This window comes from Bufo bufo, chromosome 9 (assembly GCF_905171765.1).
Source record: "Bufo bufo chromosome 9, aBufBuf1.1, whole genome shotgun sequence".
Lineage (NCBI taxonomy): Eukaryota > Metazoa > Chordata > Amphibia > Anura > Bufonidae > Bufo > Bufo bufo.
The window spans coordinates 89,105,452-89,125,118 of record NC_053397.1 but is presented as its reverse complement, the minus strand read 5'-3'; the positions used below and the strand labels follow the sequence as shown (position 1 = coordinate 89,125,118).

Here is a 19,667-nt window from a genome sequence, read left to right as displayed (position 1 = left end):
CAAAAACCGTATCCCGAAACAACGAGAAAAGTGTGTAGATCAAATTATATCTAAAAAAACAAAAGAGACCACATTCAAAATCAAGGGGCAATTTTCCTGCAATAATGTTGGAGTGATTTATCTTTTGGAGTGCCCTTGTGGCCTCCAATATGTGGGCAGGACTACACGGAGCCTTAAGACTCGGGTGCAGGAACACATTCGTAATATTAAAAAAGGTCTTGAGACCCATAGTGTTTCGTTACATTTTAAGATTCACCATGACAAAAATCCGAAGGGTCTCCTTTTTACTGGTTTAGAATTAGTACATAACCCTATTCGAGGGGGGGATTTTATTGCCATAATAAATAAAAAAGAGGTTGAGTGGATGTTTCGTATGGGCACCATTCAACCACAAGGGCTTAATATTGAATGTGACATTAATAATTGCTTATTTTAATATATTCGCCGTTAGCTGTCCGGTTCGGTTCCAGTCCTTTTTATTGTATTAGTTTTACTCTGTGTGTATGATTTGTTTTAACCTGTATTTTTGGAAGAGCCTATGATGTGATCCAGGGGAGGTTCCCTGTCTATTTAAAACACAGTGGTATGCAATTACCAATCAAGCCCCAGACGAAGCATCATCGCGAAACCCGGGTCGGGCAATACTCCAGATTTTTATATGTTTTATAGTTGTACTTTTTGCCAATATTAAATAGTTTTTATCTGACCTTTGGTGCGCACATACTTCTCTTGCGACCTTTTCCCTGGGAGGTTTTGGACATCGATGTTAGCTGTAATCCAGGATCTGAGCAGTCTATAATAGATTTTACATACGCACCTGACAAGTGAAGCCCTGTGAGTATAATCTGTTTGCAGGCAGACCAAGTGTTGTGACATACTACGCTATAGTCCTCTCTTTTAGCAGAGTTCTACCTTGATACCATCGAGATTTCTACACGCCTTCACTTACCAGGAATCCTGTGAGTATAACCTGTTCACATGGAGCGTTAGATGCTTGGAACCTGCTACACCATAGTGCGTTTTCTCATCATCTACAGGTTTGCACACTAATGTTGGACCGTGAGGTGGCATGCGATCCTACTAGTTGAAGATTCAAAAAACGAACTTTATACATAGAGAAGATTTTCCTCTTGCAGCGCAGTCTTTTTCTATACATATCTCTGTATATACACTTACACAGGGAATGCTATCAATCACTACCTCCCCGGTGTACAACTGATACCAGAAACGGTAGAAATATACATGTGAAAATTACTAGTTTTTCTGAATCCTTTCTCATGAACTATATATCAGTCTGCTCAGCTCCTCCTGCTCTACAACATGCTGCCTGCAGATTGCACTGCATTTTGTGGTGATAGGTCCTCTTTAATGGCGATATTAATTTCAGTGAAGATTTTCTTTTATACAAAAAACGTTATCCAGTTTTATTCAAATGAAGCTTTATTATTGTACAATGCAACATTCTGATATGTTTAGTTCTTCACAATCATAAGATTTTACTTGCTGTCACTGAATAAGAACACTCCTGTTTTACATTCAAAGGCTGCAAGCACATCTAGATCTAGCCTTTCTCTCCGCTGAGAAGTGGATGTAGTTGTATCCAATGTAGGTAATGCTTCAACGTTAAAATTGCAACACCAAGAAAGACAGGCCATAATGCAAATCAAAGAAGTAGCAGGGGTTGCTAAGATCTGCAGATGATCCAATTTTCAAGCACCTAGCTCTAATCTGTGGCATGTGGGAGGGGCATAAAAGCCAATTTGAAAGCAAACCTTTTTGGCCACATAAAACCACAAAAATCAGATCAATTTGTTTGAGACAGAATCGTTGAACCGAGAGACCTTGGTTCATCACTCGCCTAGGCACTGTACAAAGTTGTGTGTCCCGATGGTTGGGAGAACAACAAACTGGAATGACAAAGAGAGATTCCTGGAGGAGAACCTCTGCACAGACAGATTATCTGGTTAGACGAATGGCGCATTGTAATTCATTCTGTACTGCAAGTGAACTTGATGCCTTGGTGTGGCAAGCAGTGTCCACACAAACCATCAGAAGGCGTCTGTAAGGCATCCAGCTGCAGGTGTTCTATTGACCTCACACCACTGCTCTCAACGGCTGTCATGGTACGCAGTAAGACAGCAATGGAGGTCTGGAACATAGATCTGTCCTCTTCAGCAATAGGTCCCACTTTTGTCTCAGATGCAATGAGATTGGTGTGCAGATCACGTGGGCAATGGTGTGAACTGGCCTTCACAAGGGAACATCATACTGGTCCTTCTCCCAGGATTATGGTGTGGGGTGGCGTAATGTATGTTAGCCAGACCAATCTAGTCTTCGTTCCAGGTAATGAACAGCCCGACGTTACATTGATTTGGTTGTGAATCAGTGTCCCAGGAGCCGTTTTTCAACAGGCCAATACCAGGTTGCATGGTGTGCAGCGACTCCAAACTTGTTTCCCATTAAACACATCTGGGACATCATTGGTCGTCAACTGCAAAGGTAGCTGCATTCAGCGTGGCAGGATGTTCCTCAGACAACCATTATATCCTCATTGATAGCATGCTAAGGCGTGTCAGTGTGTGTATTTCTGCATGTGGAGCTCATACTCGATACTGAATAAATTTAAGATGTTTTGAATATTTTGTTTCCATTTTTTATCATTTGTATATCATATTGCATTTCTATCGGTCCTGTGATTCCCATACCTCCATGACTCCACTCTTTGGTGTTGCAATTTCAATGTTGAGAAGTGCACGTCAGTACCAACTGCACAACTCTCTGGTAGTTTGGTGTAACGTATCCGTCTGAGGTCCAGGTTGTTTAGATCACTTAGCATTACCAAGATTGCATACAATTGTCTGCACTCCTCAGCTGGGGAAATGACTAATACAGAAATATGTCTAGTCCCGCACCAGATTTATCACAGTGGCTCAGGCTGCATAATAAATGTGGTGCAGGGATAGACAATTTTTTGAAACTCTGTACCAACCATTGGTTGGCTTCGTTTAACACAGAAATTTACTCTAGAATTATGCCACAATTTTGGCACAAAACGTGGTTTCTTAGGCCATGCCCTTTTTGAGGGGCTGATTTTCTCTGAACCTTGGTTGTACACAATTTGGCTCAAAATACACCAAAATCTAGGTGCACTTGCATTAGTAAATGTGAGCCAAAGTGTACCATTATAACAGGCGTAGAGAATGGCCACACCCACCTTATTAGACCTGGTGTGAGCGGGTAGAAATCGCAGAATGCGGCACAAAGGACCTTTGCCCTGCAATCTTCGCCAGATATAGGCCTAATTTAGGCATATTTCTGTTTAATAAATGACCCCCCCATAGTGCTTTTCTATGTATGAATACAACAGCTTATTCTGAAGTCACCTGAAATGGCAGGTATACTAACACAGTTCCATAGCTTTCTCTGCTGTATTTTTTGTACATTTTCTCCATATGTTGTGCTAAGGGCCGTGCTTGCTGTGGTAACATATATATTCAGTTTGGTCAGGCAGACACATTGTTCATATTTAGATATATAAAAGGGTTAAAAAAAGAATAATAACCTAGCTAGTATTAGGCTATGAAATGGGTGAAGTGCTGACTTAATTTCTGGATGTCTTTGCTTGCAGACAGAGATTGTGGATGGGGAAGAGCATGATCATCGGGTTACCAGCCGGATCAACCTTGTGGATCTGGCAGGCAGTGAAAGATGTACTTCTGCAAAGACCAGCGGAGAGCGTCTCAAGGTGTGTCCCCACAAAAGCACGTATTGGTATACAAATGTATTTAGCTATTCACACCATAAGTAATATCTCTCTAATGCCTGCAGGAAGGTGTCAGTATCAACAAATCCTTGTTGACCCTAGGAAAAGTGATTTCTGCTTTATCGGAAAGCTCTCAGATGAAGAAGAAGATCTTCATTCCGTACAGAGAATCAGTCCTCACCTGGTGAGTTACTCTTCAACAGCAGGATTTTTGAACGTCTATGACCAGCTTTACTACCTCAGTAATATCTGTATTCTACATTTGTGGCCAAAAGTTTTATGACTGACCCAAACTTTGGTTTTCACAAAGTTTGCTGCTTCAGTGTTTAGATCTTTTTGTCATATGGTTTAATGGTAAACTGAAATACATTTATAAACACATGCCGACACATGGCCCTAGTTACACATCCACCAGTGTACGGCAACAGTGAAGTGACATGTCACAGTACTCACTCCAGATGTCCTCCCTCGAGAGAACCCAGATGTCCTCTTACCAAAGGCAGAATTGGAAAGTCTCAGAAGTAGTTGAGCACTGCAAAGCTCAGAACCTGGACGCGACGGTTCAGACACAGAAGTCCAGGCAGAACATAGACTAAGGGCTGTTTCACACGAGCGGATGCCGTGCGTGACATCCGCTCCGTGAATGACAGCCAAGACCCACTGCAGAAGCACGGAGCATTAACAATCATGTTGATGCTCCGTGCTTCTGCAGTCTGCATCGGGTCTTGGCTGTCATTCACGGAGCGGATGTCACGCACGGCATCCGCTCGTGTGAAACAGCCCTAAGTCAGACAGACAGAAACTACCACCAGACTAAGGCAATACTCTGAGAAGGACAGAGAACAGAACAGGACAAGACGTGGTATAACCGACATGGCAGCATAAATTCATAGCACTCAAAAGACAAAATTCAAGAACTAATATCGCAGATAAACTAGCACATTAGTCGGTCAGGTGCGCACGACTAACGACTACCAGGAACACCGAACACATAGCAAGCAAGGGTATTAACCCCTGCCTTGCTGAACAGAAAGGAGATAGAAATGCACAATGATCATGTTCGCACCACAAGTATCTGCGGCCAGTACTCATTAGACAGGCGGCTGTGTACTGCCACACCGACACATGGCTCTAGATACACACTAAATGTACCCGTCAACCAGCCCACAGCCATACAATGGAACAGGTGAACATAAATAGTAACACCCATACAGTATACAGTAATGTGTCCTTGTTGCCATCATAGTATGGGGATGACAGGGAGACATATGGTATGGGGCCAACAAGGAGACATTATACTGTATGGGGCTTATACAGTAAAATGTTTTTATGTTGCCCCCTACATTATAGTAATGTCTCCTTGTGGCCCCGCTGTCTAACACTATGTAACAAGGCCCGGGCATACAGATTTAAGCCCCATTCACATATCAGTGTTCCAAGTATGTGTGCTGTACGTCCTCTCCATGGACAGCGCACATACCCATTCGATTTAATGTGTGTATTTACACATCCGTGTTTTAGCACAGTCTGTGGTTTTCTCATGGAAGCCTGCTCTATTTTGTTCGTGTTCACGGATCCATCACGCCCATTATAGTCTATGGGTCAATGAAAACCACGGATGCCATTCGTGTTTCATGGATCATTAGGAAGAGATGCTTTCAAAATATCTGTGGGAAGAGCTTTGTAGAGAAAGAAAGGGAGCTTGTTTACCAACGGGAGCGAGCCCACCCCCAGTGCACTTAAAGGGTTTCTGTCACCCCACAAAACTCTTTTTTTTTTTTTTTGGGATAGTAATATTCCTTATAGGGCGATATAGGAGAATATAATAGTCTTACTTACTTTCATGCGGCCGATTCTTTATAAAACGAAGTTTTATAATATGTAAATGAGGGCTCTACCAGCAAGTAGGGCGTCTACTTGCTGGTAGCCGCAGCAGAAAACCGCCCCCTCGCCGTGTTGATTGACAGGGCCAGCCGTGATCTCCTCCTCCGGCCGGCCCTGTCAGTAATTCAAAAATCGCGCGCCTCTGGTCATTCGGCGCAGGCGCTCTGAGATGAGGAGGCTCGTCTCCTCAGTGCGCCTGCGCCGATGACATCACCGAAAGAGAAGACGTCATCGGCGCAGGCGCACTGAGGGAGTGCTGAGGAGACGAGCCTCCTCATCTCAGAGCGCCTGCGCCGAATGACCAGAGGCGCGCGATTTTTGAATTACTGACAGGGCCGGCCGGAGGAGGAGATCACGGCTGGCCCTGTCAATCAACACGGCGAGGGGGCGGATTGCTGCTGCGGCTACCAGCAAGTAGACTCCCTACTTGCTGGTAGAGCCCTCATTTACATATTATAAAACTTCGTTTTATAAAGAATCGGCCGCATGAAAGTAAGTAAGACTATTATATTCTCCTATATCGCCCTATAAGGAATCTAACTATCCCAACAAAAAAAAAAAAAGAGTTTTGTGGGGTGACAGAAACCCTTTAATGTCTCATTTGATTAAAAGTTGGATTTCTTAGCAAGAGAGCCATGGATTGACAAAAGAAAGGGAAGCGTTTTACTGAGGTGAGCAAAACCTATTTGGCAGTGTGTTTGGTTGCATAGACCTGTTCCTCCGGGCAGACTCCCTTTTTAAATTCACTTACATTAAAGTGGTTGTCCGCTTTTGTAATATTGATGACCCACCAACAGGATAACTTATCAATATCAGATCGGCAGGGGTCTGACTGCCAGCACCCCCACCGATCAGCTATTTGAAGAGAATGCAGTGCTCATACAAGCGCTATGTTCTCTTCCCTGTTTATCTGCTCGCCGTTGACATTGCAGTGGTGAGCAGTGTGATTACAACTACGCCGCCCCATTCACTTCAATGGGACTGCTCTGTCCTGTTCACTTGAATAGGGATGCCGGAGCTGTAATTACACCTGCTCACCACTGCAATGTCAACCGCGAGCAGATAAACAGAGAAGAGAACACAGCGCTTGTATGAGCACTGCATTCTCTTCAAACAGCTGACCAGCGGTACTGCCGGCAGTCAGACCCCCGCCGATCTGATATTGATAACTCATCCTGCGGGTGGGTCATCAATATTACAAAAGCCGACAACCGCTTTAATTTTCTAACCACATCTGCTAAAAGTTTGCTCCAGGCATCTACTACTCTTCAGTAAAATAATATATTCTGAAATTGCATCTGATCTTCCAAGTAATTTCAGATTGTGCCTACAGATTGTTCTCACATTCAGAGTGCAGTGTTTGGCTTGTTGTGCGGAACCAAGGTGTGGCTTGCCACTGCTTTGTCAGGCAACGTAGTGTTACAGAGATATGACCTGACATAAATAAAGGCTCCATTACATATGCTAACTGAGCAGGCAGTTATCGTTTGTTCCTGATAATTGCCTGCTCATCAGCACAGGTGAGAACTGCATTAACTTACAGCAATCGCCTCTGCTGTATGGGAATGAGCGGTTGCTACTGAGATTGCTTGTCCCCATAGACAGTAACATCGCTTATAAGACTGAAAAAAGACATCAAGTTCAGCCTGTTCTCCTGCATATTTGATTTAGAGGAAGGCAAAAACCCTCTTGAGGTAGAAACAAATTTTCTCTTTCGCCTATGACATCACCCCTGGAGAGACCGCCTCCACCTCCTTCGGACAGAAAACACGAATCGGAACCGCCTTTTAAAAGAGGGACTATCCCCTCTACCTCCAGTTCTGTTTCCTGTCTTAAGGGACAGGTGGAAATCGGATCCACTGGTTAAGAGTTAACATGGAGCTGCGGGGGCCCCGGCTATGTAATAGTGTGAGGGGGGGGGGGGTTACCCCGTGCGGCTTAAGATTCCTTTAGGAGCCGCTGCAGAAGACTGGGCTCCCTTCTCTCTCCTACCCCTTTCCGTTCTCCTTCCTGGGGGGGGGGGGGGGGGGTTCGGCCTTCCTGGGCTTCTGCGAACCTCTACGGCCATGTTCGCATGTTTGGCCGCCGGCCCACGTTCTGGAATTCGTTACTTCCGGGTTGCAGTGGTGGGAGAAAGCCGATGCTGCAGAGAGAGAGAGAGCCGGCAAGCGCGTGCCGAAGAGAAAAGCACAGCCAGCTCACTGCCATGCAAAGTGGGAGAAGTTGGCAGTTCCTCCATTCTGGCTGGTTTGGCTTTATGAACATGGAGCAGGCTCAGCGCGCTAAAACCACCAATGATACACCAATACCACGGTGGGGTAAGAGGGGTTGTACCCCTGCATGTTTTTATATTATATGTTCATGGGGTCATGTTTTGTGCTTAGGTGTCTAAGGAGTCTTCCAGGAAGACCTCCAGAGCAAAAGAAAGGGGATGTGCGGTCTGTAAAAAGAAGCTACCTTCTGCCTGGACAAAACCCCTATGCCAAGTGTGTATAAGCAAGTTAATGGAGGAGGAGTCTCCGTCCCTGATGGGCAGAATTAAACAGATGATCCGTGAAGAAGTCAGAGAGTAGGTTAGCGGTTTGATTAAAAGCCACCTCAGTACTTCTGCGGCTGTAGCTAAAGATTCCCCCTCTAGTGACAGTGATGTACTTTCTGGTTTGGAAGAAGGAGAATGTGTGTCATCAAATGAGTCCTCTGAGGACGAGTCCGCACCAAAGCCATTGTTTCATGTTGAGAACACTAGCTCCCTAATCAAGGCGGTTAGAGCTCTCATGGGGTTGGATGATCAGAAGCCACCGTAGTCAGTCTAGGACTCTGTTTGAAGGTTTAGGTCCCAAAAGAAAAAAGGTGTTTGACGTGGGGTTATTGCCAGAGAGTGGCAGAAACCTGATTAATACGTTTTTTGTTCCTTCTTCTGTGAAGCGGAAATATCCTTTTGAGGAGATCTCCGCTCCTTGGGATAGGGCCCAAAAGCTTGATGCTAAAGTGGCAAAAATGTCCAGAAACACAGCACTTCCTTTTGAAGATTTGAGTTCGCTTTAGAACACGATGGACAAAAGAGCAGAGGTTTATTTAAAAAAATAATTGGGAACACTCTGCGGCAGCTTTTAAACCTGCTATTGCCGATACTTCTGTTGCTAGGTCCCTGAAAGTGTGGATGGGGGAGTTAGAGGCTCACATTAAGGGGGTACCCCTGGGGAGCAGTTACTTTCTTCATTCCCTACTATAAATAATGCTTTAGATTTTTCAGCCGATGCTTCTGCAGACTCTTTAAGGTTTTCTGCTAGGGCTTCCGCCTTAACTAACTCTGCCCGTAGAGCAATTTGGTTAAAGGGCTGGAATGGGGATACTAGTTCCAAGGCTAAGCTTTGTGCTATTCCTTGTCAAGGTGAATTTTTGTTTGGGCCGGTCCTTGGCGATTTGCTAGAAAAAGCCTCAGACAAGAAAAAAGGCTTTCCCTCCGTTAGTCAGTCCCCTAGGAGGTCTTTCCGTCCCAGATTTAATAGAGAGAGCTTTAAAGGGAAGGAGAGAGCAAAGAAGTTTACAGGAGCTGCTAGGAAGTCTAAGGGGTTTCTTTTTTCCAGGTCTGATGCCTCAAAAAAGCAGTCCCAATGACGCCGGGCCCCCAGTTGGAGGACGTCTGTCTCTCTCATCTCATCATTGGCAGAAAATCTCCAACAGCCCTTGGATAAATTCTGTGATATGGGACTGCTTAAAACTAAAGTTTCAAAGTATTCCAGAAAGGAGTTTCAAAGGTTTTTTCCCTATTAGAGAAAAAGGTGTTGGTGTCAAAAAAACAAATGGCTCGTTTTGAACTATAATAAACTTAGTGTTTGTACTGGTATCTGCTGTACGAGAGATTTCAAATGGAATCCATCAGGTCGGCTGTGAACAATCTCTTCCCAGACTGCTTTATGGCCACAGTGGACCTGAGGGATGCGTATTATCATGTCCCTATCCATCCCAGCCACCAGAAGTTTCTGAGGGTAGCAGTCCAGCTAGAAGGGGAATTTCTGCATCTTCAGTTCCAGGTCTTACCCTTTGAGCTCGCTCAAGCTCCGAGGGTCTTCACAAAGATTATATCAGAAATGATGGCCCACGTGAGGGAGAAGGAGATTGTCATTGTAGTCTACCTGGACGATTTTCTTCTAGTTTCCCGGTCAGGTCAGGTTCTTCAGGGATAGATTGCCTGGTTGAGGGAGGTTCTGGAGAAATTGGGATGGGAGATAGAGTTAGTGAAGTCCAGTTTATGCCCAAGCCAGAGATGCAGCTTCTTAGGAATGATCCTGGACTCCAGTTCCCGGAGGTGCCTGTTACCCCTTCAAAAAGCTATCCTTATCAAATTAAGGGTTCAGCTCCTGCGCTCGCGTCCATCGGTCACCTTGAGGGAGGCCATGTCTGTACTGAGGCGATAGCTTGTGTGGGTGCTCACCCGTCTAATATCATGCAAGGTGTTCTAGGTCTAACTGGCTCACCCAGCCAGTGGCAAGATTACGTGAAGATAGGTTTGGTGATCAGACTGGCACACTAATATCTGGGATCCAGTGAAAGGAAAAGGAGTAAGGAGCAGAGAGAGTAAGTGTGTAAAATCTAATTTATTGACCTAAAAATGGGTTAAAAAGGTAAAGATACAAAGGATGATATAGTATTCCGGACTGGAATGGTATAGAGAATAGTACAATTGTCCGGATAAAAATAGTCTAATCGTGGTACAGTACTCCAAGGAAAAAAAATGTCTAGTATTCCGAAGAAAAAAAGAGAAGTCTCAGTGCATCGACCGTGTCTAAGTTGGTTGGTGGTCAATGTGATCTGTGCCTGTACGGCCAGGGATAATCCACTATATAGTGTGCTGGAGTAGTGGTTGTGGTGCACAATATAGAGTGCTGTTTGTAGTACATAAAAGTGGTATAAGTCAGGTGGCAAACGTTTTTTGAAAGGTCACAAAATGGTCGCATGAAATAGTAAAAACCTGTTAAAGAGTTGTGTGGCAGGCAGGTAGGTTGTGAAGGTCTCAGCATGTCTGTGCTGAGTCTCATGACAGCTGCAATTTGGGGGTAGAGTGGGCCCAGTATCATTCAAGGCTTTTCCAGGTTCAGATTCTGCAAGATAGGGACAGATGTCTCTCTGTAAGCGGGGATCTCTCTATCACCCCAGACTCTGAATTTCTCGGGATGGTGGATGGATCTGCGAAATCTGCAGAGAGGGGTTCCTTGGCTCAGGGAGGCAGTTCTTCCCTTGACCACGGATGCCAGCCTATCCAGTTAGGGAGCCCATGTAGGGTTCCTTCTGTTGCAGGGGAGCTAGGACAGCGCTTCTCTATCCCAGTCTCACAATTTCAAGGAATTGAATGCAATCGGGGTAGCCTTAGTACAGAGTCTCCCAGGTATGTGAGCGTTTACTTGGACAATACGACTGCAGTGGCCTATATTAATCGGCAGGGAGGTACAAGGGCTCAGGGCCTCATGTCTCTCACTCATCAGATTTTCAGTCTAGCAGAAGCTTCTCTATTCTCTCTTTCTGCAGTACATCTAAGAGGTACAGACAATGCAAAAGCGGACTTCCTCAGCCGTCATCATCTAAACCAGGGAGAGTGGTCCCTAGACTAGGGTGTAATTCAATCAAATTACAGCATTATGGGAGATTCCAGAGAGAGATCTTTTTGCCACCAGGTCAAACAAAAAGGTAGAGGTCATCTTTTCAGGGGAGCATCCGAGAGCAGTGGACGCATTGCGCGATTCCCCTGGATGAGGCTGCTGCCAGGAAACCGAGCGGGCCCGGACGTGTGTAACATTGGCGCATGCGCGAGATTACGGCGCACTGCGAAAAAAAAAATAAGCTGAGGAGAGAAGTGAATAATTAACAGCGGGGCGGCGCTGGGCTCCAAGATAAGGGGCGCGTCTGGGCTCCAACGGCCAGAGGAACAGCCCTTTGGGCACCTTTATGAAGGTAATTAGCATATAAATAAAAGCGATTTTTATCAAAAATGAAAGGACAGATGGGGGTAAAACTAGTATATTTTTATTTAGATAAAGGAGACTGATATAATGATATGAACAGCTCTGTAAATCTGGCTGACCGAATCACTTTAAAGAAAAGAGGTCTCTCTGGGGATGTGGTTAGCACTCTGTTGGCCAGTCGTAAGAAGGTCACTTATGATATCTATCTGATAGTTTGGAAGGCCTTTTATAGATTCGCCAATAGACCTGTGGATGTGCTAGATGTTCCTGACATTCCGCTTGTATTACATTATTTACAAGAGGGATGGAAGAAAAAGCTTAGGCCTAGTACTTCAAAGGTTCAGATTTCAGCATTAAGTGCTTTAATTGAGTTTAAGTTAGCCGAACATCCTTGGGTTAAGAGATTTGTGACAGCAATATGCAAGTTGTCCCCTGCCTGTAAAAGTAGGGTTCCTCCATGGGATTTAAATTTGGTCTTCTCGGCTCTCACTTCAGATCCTTTTGAGCCTATTGATAAGATCTCCCCAAAAATGCTCTCCCTTTTTAAGATTGCGTTCCTTCTGGCCATTACCTCTGCTAAGAGGTTGAGTGAGATCGCTGCACTCTCAGTTGACCCTCCCTACTTGGTAATCTTGGAGGATCGGGTGGCGATTTCTGATCCCTTTTTTTTTTTTTTTTTTTTACAAAGGTCTCATCCCATTTTCACCGTTTTCAAGAGATAGTGTTACCTTCCTTCTGTCCCTCTCCTAAAAATAAGAAGGAATCGGAAATCCATTGTTTAGACTTTAGGAGGTGTATTATGCAATATCTACAGGTCACTCAGCCTTGGAGGTCCTCCTCACGTCTGCTGCTTTTATTTCAGGGGGCAAAAAAAGGATCTGCGGCTTCTTCTCAGACTATTGCTAGGTGGATTAGGCAGGCTATCTCCTTAGCTTCCTCCCTCGGAATTTGGGGCTCACTCTACTAGATCGGTCTCCACTTCATGGGCAGAAAGAGCTTCAGCTTCTATAGAGTAGATTTGTAGAGCGGCCACCTGGAGCTCCACATACTTCTTTTTTAAGCACTATAGACTTCAGATACCTTCTAATGAGGGCCTTACCTTTGGCCGTAAGGTGTTTCATGCTGTTGTCCTAACCTAGATAGAGTATCTTGCCTATTCTCCAGGGGTGCTGTCATAGGCGAAAGAGAAATATTGGATTACACTTAACAGTAAACGGTTTTCTTTGAGCCTATGACAGCACCCGATTAATCCCCTTCCTAAGAAAAAAAGACAAATATAGAATATTTAGGTTTATTAAGATGTTATGTTTCTTAGTTCTTGAAAAAGGACTGGAGGTAGAGGGGATAGTCCCTCTTTTAAAAGGTGGTTCTGATTCTTGTTTCCTATCCGCAGTAGGTGGAGGCAGTCTCTCCACGGGTGCTGTCATAGACTCAAAGAAAACAGATTACCAGTAAGTGTAATCTAATATTTCTTCATTTTAGGGGAAAAAATTCCTTCCCAACTTCAATAAGGCAATCAGAATAACACCCTGGATCAACGACCCTTCTCCAGAAATCTAGTAACTATCCAGGCCCCTATTGAACTGTTTGCTCCCAATAATAGTCTTTAGATTTAGCCTATAACCGTGATGGCGAACCTATGGCACGCGTGCCAGAGAGGGCACGCAGAGCCTTCACTGTCGGCACGCACGCCCTAGCCCATATGTATAAAGAGGACTCCAGCGGACATACATCATGTGCGCCGAACACAGAGGGGAGGGACTGGCATCAGCGCTGCGAACACAGAGGGGAGTGAGAGGGGAGGGACTCATCACTGCGCGCCTCCTGCAATCAGGAAGCAGAGAGAGCGCAACATGTGATATGGGAGGGGCGGAGGCAGAACCAGAGGACCGAGCGGAACATTGCAGGGGAGCTCACTACCCTTTAGTATTCCGTCAGTGACTGCTTGTGGGTTTCAGGTAGAAGCATAACGCTGGTTGGCTGAGCTTCTGCCAATCAGCATTATGCTTCTTCCTCTGCTGTGTCAGTACAACATCATCTTGCTCTGTGAGTGGTGCAGCCTGGACCCATGAGCTGTTCCTGGGAGCAGAACAAGCAGTGAGAGAATCACATCTGCCCTGGTATAATTATTTTTTAATGTAAAAGTTCACACTGACTGAGGGGACTCAGGAAGCACCCCTGTTCCCCACTCATACACCTCCAGACTCCAGACCAGTGTATGGGAGGTGGTAGAGGGGTCCTCCTCCCTAAGGGCCCATGCACACGACCAGTCTAAGGCTAGTTTCACGCTAGCGTCAGGACGGATCCGACAGCCTGTTGGATCCGTCCTGCCGCTAGTTCACGTGTGGCCCCGAACTGCTGCTCATCCCCATTGACTATAATGGGGGCGAAGTTCCGGCAGCAGCGCTCGGCGAGAGGCCTTTGGACTAAAACTACGACATGTCCGACATTTAGTACGGCAGCCTCTCACAAAGTGCTGCCGCTGGAATTCCCCCCCCATTATAGTCAATGGGGATGAGCAGCAGTCCGGGGCTACGCGTAAACTAGCGGCAGGACGGATCCAACAGGGATCCATCCTGTCGCTAGTGTGAAACTAGCCTGAGTGGGCCATATGTCCTGGACTGGTATTGATCATGTGCAGGGGAGCACACAACATCATAAGATCTTATGATTGTGGGAAATTAGCCCCGCCGGCAGCCCAACATGCACAGCATCACAGTAACCTATGATGTTGTGTGCTCCCCTGTACACAATCAATGCCAGTCCAGGATATCTGGTCCGCTCATGTTATTTTAATGAAAAAAAATGATCTCCGCCGGTCCCCAATTATAGCGAACAGGGCCAGGTGAACTTCCGGCAGTGCACATGGTAGTTACGGATCCGGCAGGCTGTCCCCCCACCGGAAAAGCCTGCCGGAGAAGGCTGCCGCTAGTGTGAAAGTAGCCTAAGTTGGGAAGTGTTCAAGTTACCATTATTTTTCCATTCTGAATAAAGAAAAAAAAAAAAGAATCCTGTAAAAAAAAAATCTTGTGCATCAGTTGCACATTTGGCATTTATTTGATCCATTTCTGTGTGATCCTTTAGGCCTCATGCACACGACAGTGAATAATGGCCGTGTGACTGCCGTCTAAGTAACGTCCGTCACACAGCCATTTTTAGCACCAATGAAAGTCTATGGGGCTATTCACAGCCAGTGAATAGAATCTGTCCAAAAATAGGACATGTCCTATTTTTGTCCGTTTCCACAGCCATTCGGACCCCACTGAAATCAATAAGACCGTTTTTAACAGCCAATTGACGAGTACACTTTCTTTAGGGGTTTAAAAAAGTGTCCCCCATGGTTTAAATAATGCCCCCATGGTGACCCACAGCAAAAAAAAAAAAAAACTCACCTCATCCACTTGCATCCACTTGTATGATTCTATGTATGCATAATTTTTTCTGATCAATCATGTTTAAGGATAGGGACTCCGTTCATTGTATGTCTCCTCCAGCGATGTTGCTTTTTATCTCCTGCACTGATTCTTTTAATCATGTATGTTGTTAAATTATTAATGTGATTTTGTAATAAAGAATTATTTAGTACCAGCGGTCTGGCATTTTCTATGTAGGTTATTTTTTTTTTGCTCGCGGTGCGGCAGTCTCTTCTCTCTTCATTGAGCAGGACCTGCCGAATTACCTGCGATGTGTGTGGTGACGTAACCACGTGGGAGCGCGCAGTGATGTCATCACGGTCCTGTTCAGTGAAGATAGAAGAGACAGGTGGAGAGTGGATAAGGTGTGGTTTGTTTTTTTCCGTGTAAAATCAAGAAAACAGAAACAACGGTGGACCATTATGGGGGCATTGTTTAAAAAAGAGAAAATTAAGATGGGGCATTAAAAAAAATTATTCATACCCTACGGGGGGCCATTATTTAAGATGGGGACCTACATTGGGGGCATTATTAAAGCTGAGGGTGCTAAAAAAAAACCACACACACACACACTATGGGGGACATTATTAAAGCTGGGGACAGTAAAAAAAAATCCTACACTATGGGGGCCATTATTAAAGCTGGGGTCCTACATGGGGGCATTATTAAAGCTGGGGCACTATAAAAATATATATATTTACACTGTGGGAGACATTATTTTAACTGGGGACAAAATAGGGGGCATTATTAAAGCTCGGGGCAGTAAAAAAAAAAAAAAATCCTACCCTATGGGGGACATTATTTTACCAGGGGGCCTACATGGGAGCATTATTAACGCTGGGGGCAGCAAAAGAAAAAAAAAATCCTACACTATTGGGGACATTATTTTAGATGGGGGCCTACCATCCTGTGGGTGTTCTCAGAAGGGTGGGTCTAGAAATGACTGCCAATCAAATTCATCTGTTTTTCACGGACATGAAAAACTGATGCAAAACGGACATAAAAAATGGACACATGGGCAGAAAATGGATGCACACACTGATGCAAAATGGCCATCAAAAACTGACAGTGTGTCCGTTTTTAATGGACGTTTTTTTTCCCCTGTCATGTGCATGTAGCCTTAGGCTACTTACACACATGCGCTTTGCATTCTGGCAGGCTGTTCCCTCTGAGAACAGCCTGCCAGGATGAACTTAATTCAGCGCAGCCGGATGAAAATCCACTATCTTACAGATCCGTTGAAGTATAATGGGGTACAGATGACATTGCATTTACAATATGTTTCGCCCTATAAGAGGCACCAGCCCATAAGACGCACCTAGGTTTTAAAGGAGGACAATAAGAAAAAAATATTTTTCATTAGACCTCAGATCAGACCACCAATCAAACCTCCAATTTTAGTAAGAACCTCAATCAGACTTAGCTCAGACCCAAATGTGAATGTGCCCCAATCAGACCTCAGTTAAGAATTGCCTCTCATCAGCCCCCATGTGTCTCATCAGTACCCATGCGTCTCAGGTCATCCCCCATGCCTCTTCATCAGCCCCAAGACACAGAGCATATAAAATTAAAAAAACACCTCTCCTGCTCTGGATGCCACTGCCATAATGAAAGCGCTCATTAGTATTCGCCCCATAAGACGCTGGAGCACTTTCCTCCCACTTTTGCTGGAAAAAAATGTGTCTTATGGGGCGAAAAATACAGTACATCTGGCTGACCCCTGATGGATGGACAAAAACAGCAGAATGCTGCCATTTTTTGTCTGGATGATCTTCCACTTGCCTTCTGGAACATACTACCAGACATCTGCTAATGCACTAATGCAGATGTGAAGGTAGCCTTGTCCTGCATGCAGGATTTTTTTTTCTACCTGAAAAACTTATCTGAGATAGAACTAAACATGCATAACTGATGCACACAATAGTTTTTTTTTAGCAGGATCCATTTCCATTGCCCTCTTGTGCTGGTGCTGGTGCTAAGCAAATTGAATTGGAACCCCAGCTAAAAATCACTGCCGTAGACTGTTGATTTAAATTAATATCCATTTCTTTAGTGTTAACGAATAGTATTAGCTATTTTTGGTATGGGGATAGATTTTATTGGGTGCTTCATTTTTATTTTTTTTATGTTGTGTATTTGTAGACTCCAGGTCTTGAACACCCAAAAATGAGTGCAGCAAAAAAAGCAAAAACAGATAGTGGAAGATCATTCCAAGAGGCCTGGACAGAGTCATTTGGAGTGATTGAACGCGATGGGAAAGCGTTATGCATTCTGTGTAATGAAACTGTTGTGTGTCGCACATCAAGTGTCAGACGGCATTTGGACACCAACCACAAAAGTGTTGCCGCACTTGGTGAAACTGAAAGAAAAGAGTTTCTTGAAGAGAAATTCAGAAGCTATCATTCCCAGTACCGTAGTTTTCTCGCCCATATTCCTTGGGGGACACAGGAAACCATGGGTATAGCTCTGCTCCCTAGGAGGCGTGACACTAAGTGAAAGCTGTAAGCCCCTCCTCCATCAGCTATACCCTTCAGCCTGGAGAGAGAGACTACCAGTTTTTGCTTAGTGTCCAAGGAGGCAAGACACTCCCTGCTTAGGCAGGGTTGTTTTCCTATAATTTTTTATTTTTGCGTTATTTGTTGTTTTTAATTCGGTTTTTTTCTACTTACAGGGACAACAGAGGCGCACTAGACCCCTCTGTTTTCTCCCGGGGTTGAGTCGCGCCTGTGCCGGTAATACCGCACTGCCGCCTCCCCCACAGAAGACAAGGTGGACCAGGGCAGCCTCGCTCCCCTGCGTCCCGCCAGCTCAAGGGTCGCCCGCACGCCAAGTCCCTCCCCCGGCTTCCTGCCACTGCGGTGCCAGTGGCTGAAGGGGCGACCCTGCTGGATGGATTGAGGGCGAAGACAGCGTATGGTGAGAGTGGCTGCTCCAGCCTCCCCTTCCCTCCCTCCCACCGCTGCTACATCTCTCCGTGGTGTCCATCAACCCCCCCCCCCCTCCCCCATGGGCATATCGGGGCCGGCAACTTTACCGGCCATCATTTGGGGGGGACTTCGTTCTGGTGTTGCAGACCCAGGACAAGGTGGTTCTTAGGGGGGTGATTACCACTTCAACGGCAGGGCAGTCAGGGGGACGGCTGTATGAGGAGTCGTCACATTCAGGCGGGGGGCGGCTTACTTGGCGCGAACGGCACCTTTTCATGGCCGGCACTTCATCTACCTAGGGGGTTAAATCATTTTGCCGCGCGCGCGCGGCTCTGCTTCTCCTTCAGCGCGGCAAGGGGGGGGGGGGGGGGGCGGAGCTTCCTACATGCGCTCCGCTACTTCCTGGTTCGTCGGGCTCCACATCTCAGGTGCTGCGTGGAACTCTCTCTGCCGTCCGATCCTGAAGCTATTCACCTCCGTGCCTGCCGCCTCTCCTCCACAGCCTCCCTTCAGTCTGCTGCCCTTGCTGTCTGCCGCTTGCATCATCTGGGTCTGGTAGGACTGTTAACCCCCTCCGTGCCACCAGTACTGTTACTTGGGTGTGATCCCCGTTTTTTCACCTGGGGTCTCCCACTTTAAGTGCAACTTTTTTTCCACCATGTCAGACCCTTCTGCAGCTGCCAAGCCTTGGTACCATGCCTGTACCGCTTGTAGGGAAGCCTTTCCCCGGGGGCAGTCTGATCCGCACTGTCCTGCATGCCGAGCTCCACCGCAGCCTCAGTCGCCCGCTGTGTCGCTCCCTGCTTCCTCTGACCCGCCTGACTGGGCTAGATCCCTGTCCCAGGCCGTGGAAAGCCTCACTCATGTCGTGGGCCGCCTAATAGACAGGCCGCCTACCCCGCAGGACGCCACTCTTACTGTCGCGCCCTCCGGGTCCATCGCTTCTGCTGCTGCGGCGGGTTCACCCTCTCTTAGTGACCCTTCCCGAGCTAGGCACTCTCAGAAGCGTTTTAGAGTAGAGCGAGCCTCCTCCTCGGATGCCTCCCTCTCCCCGCCACGCGTGCGCACTCAGACGGGCCTCTCCTCTCCAAAGGATTCGCTCTCTGAAGGTGAATTGGCGGTTTCAGATTTGGAAATGGACTCGGCCCTGCCGTCCAAACTAGCCTCAGCGATGGGTCAACTCATCTCTGATATTCGTGACACCTTTAAGGTGCAAGATGACCCCCCTAGCTCTGACGCAGCTAGCGTCTCCTTTATCAGACCCAGGCAGGCCTCAAAAGTTTTTCCAATCCACTCTGATTTCTCCTCCGTGGTGTCTAAGGCTTGGGCTCGCCCGGACGCCCGTTTTGTCAACCCCAAGAAGCTGGACATTTGCTATCCTTTTCCGGCCGATGTCGTGGCCACCTGGTCGTCCCCACCCAAGGTGGACCCCCCTGTGGCCCGTTTGTCAAAGAACACGGCCATCCCTGTTCCCGACGGGTCCTCTCTTCAGTCAGCGGAGGACCGTCGCATGGAGACCCTTTCCAAGGGCATTTTTGCTGCCTCCGGTTCTGCCCTCAGACCGGTTTTTGCCTCTGCTTGGGCAGGTAAAGCAATTTCTGCTTGGGGTGCGCAGCTGGAGCAGGAGTTGGACTCGGACGTCCCCATCCAGGACCTACGTTCCTTGGCCCAGCTTATTATTCGGGCCGGGAATTTTGTTTGTGAGGCCTCCCTTGATGCG

The 19,667-nt window shown here is 46.4% G+C and overlaps 1 protein-coding gene across 1 annotated transcript in view; it reads left to right on the top strand.

Moving 5' to 3' along the window:
- Window positions 1-19,667, top strand: part of KIF14 (kinesin family member 14) — an 87,866-nt gene that overhangs the window by 25,226 nt on the left and 42,973 nt on the right. The window contains exons 7-8 of the mRNA XM_040407729.1: window positions 3,629-3,745; window positions 3,829-3,947. Of these exons, the coding sequence (XP_040263663.1) occupies window positions 3,629-3,745; window positions 3,829-3,947 (236 nt within the window). The remainder of the gene's footprint in view (window positions 1-3,628; window positions 3,746-3,828; window positions 3,948-19,667) is intronic.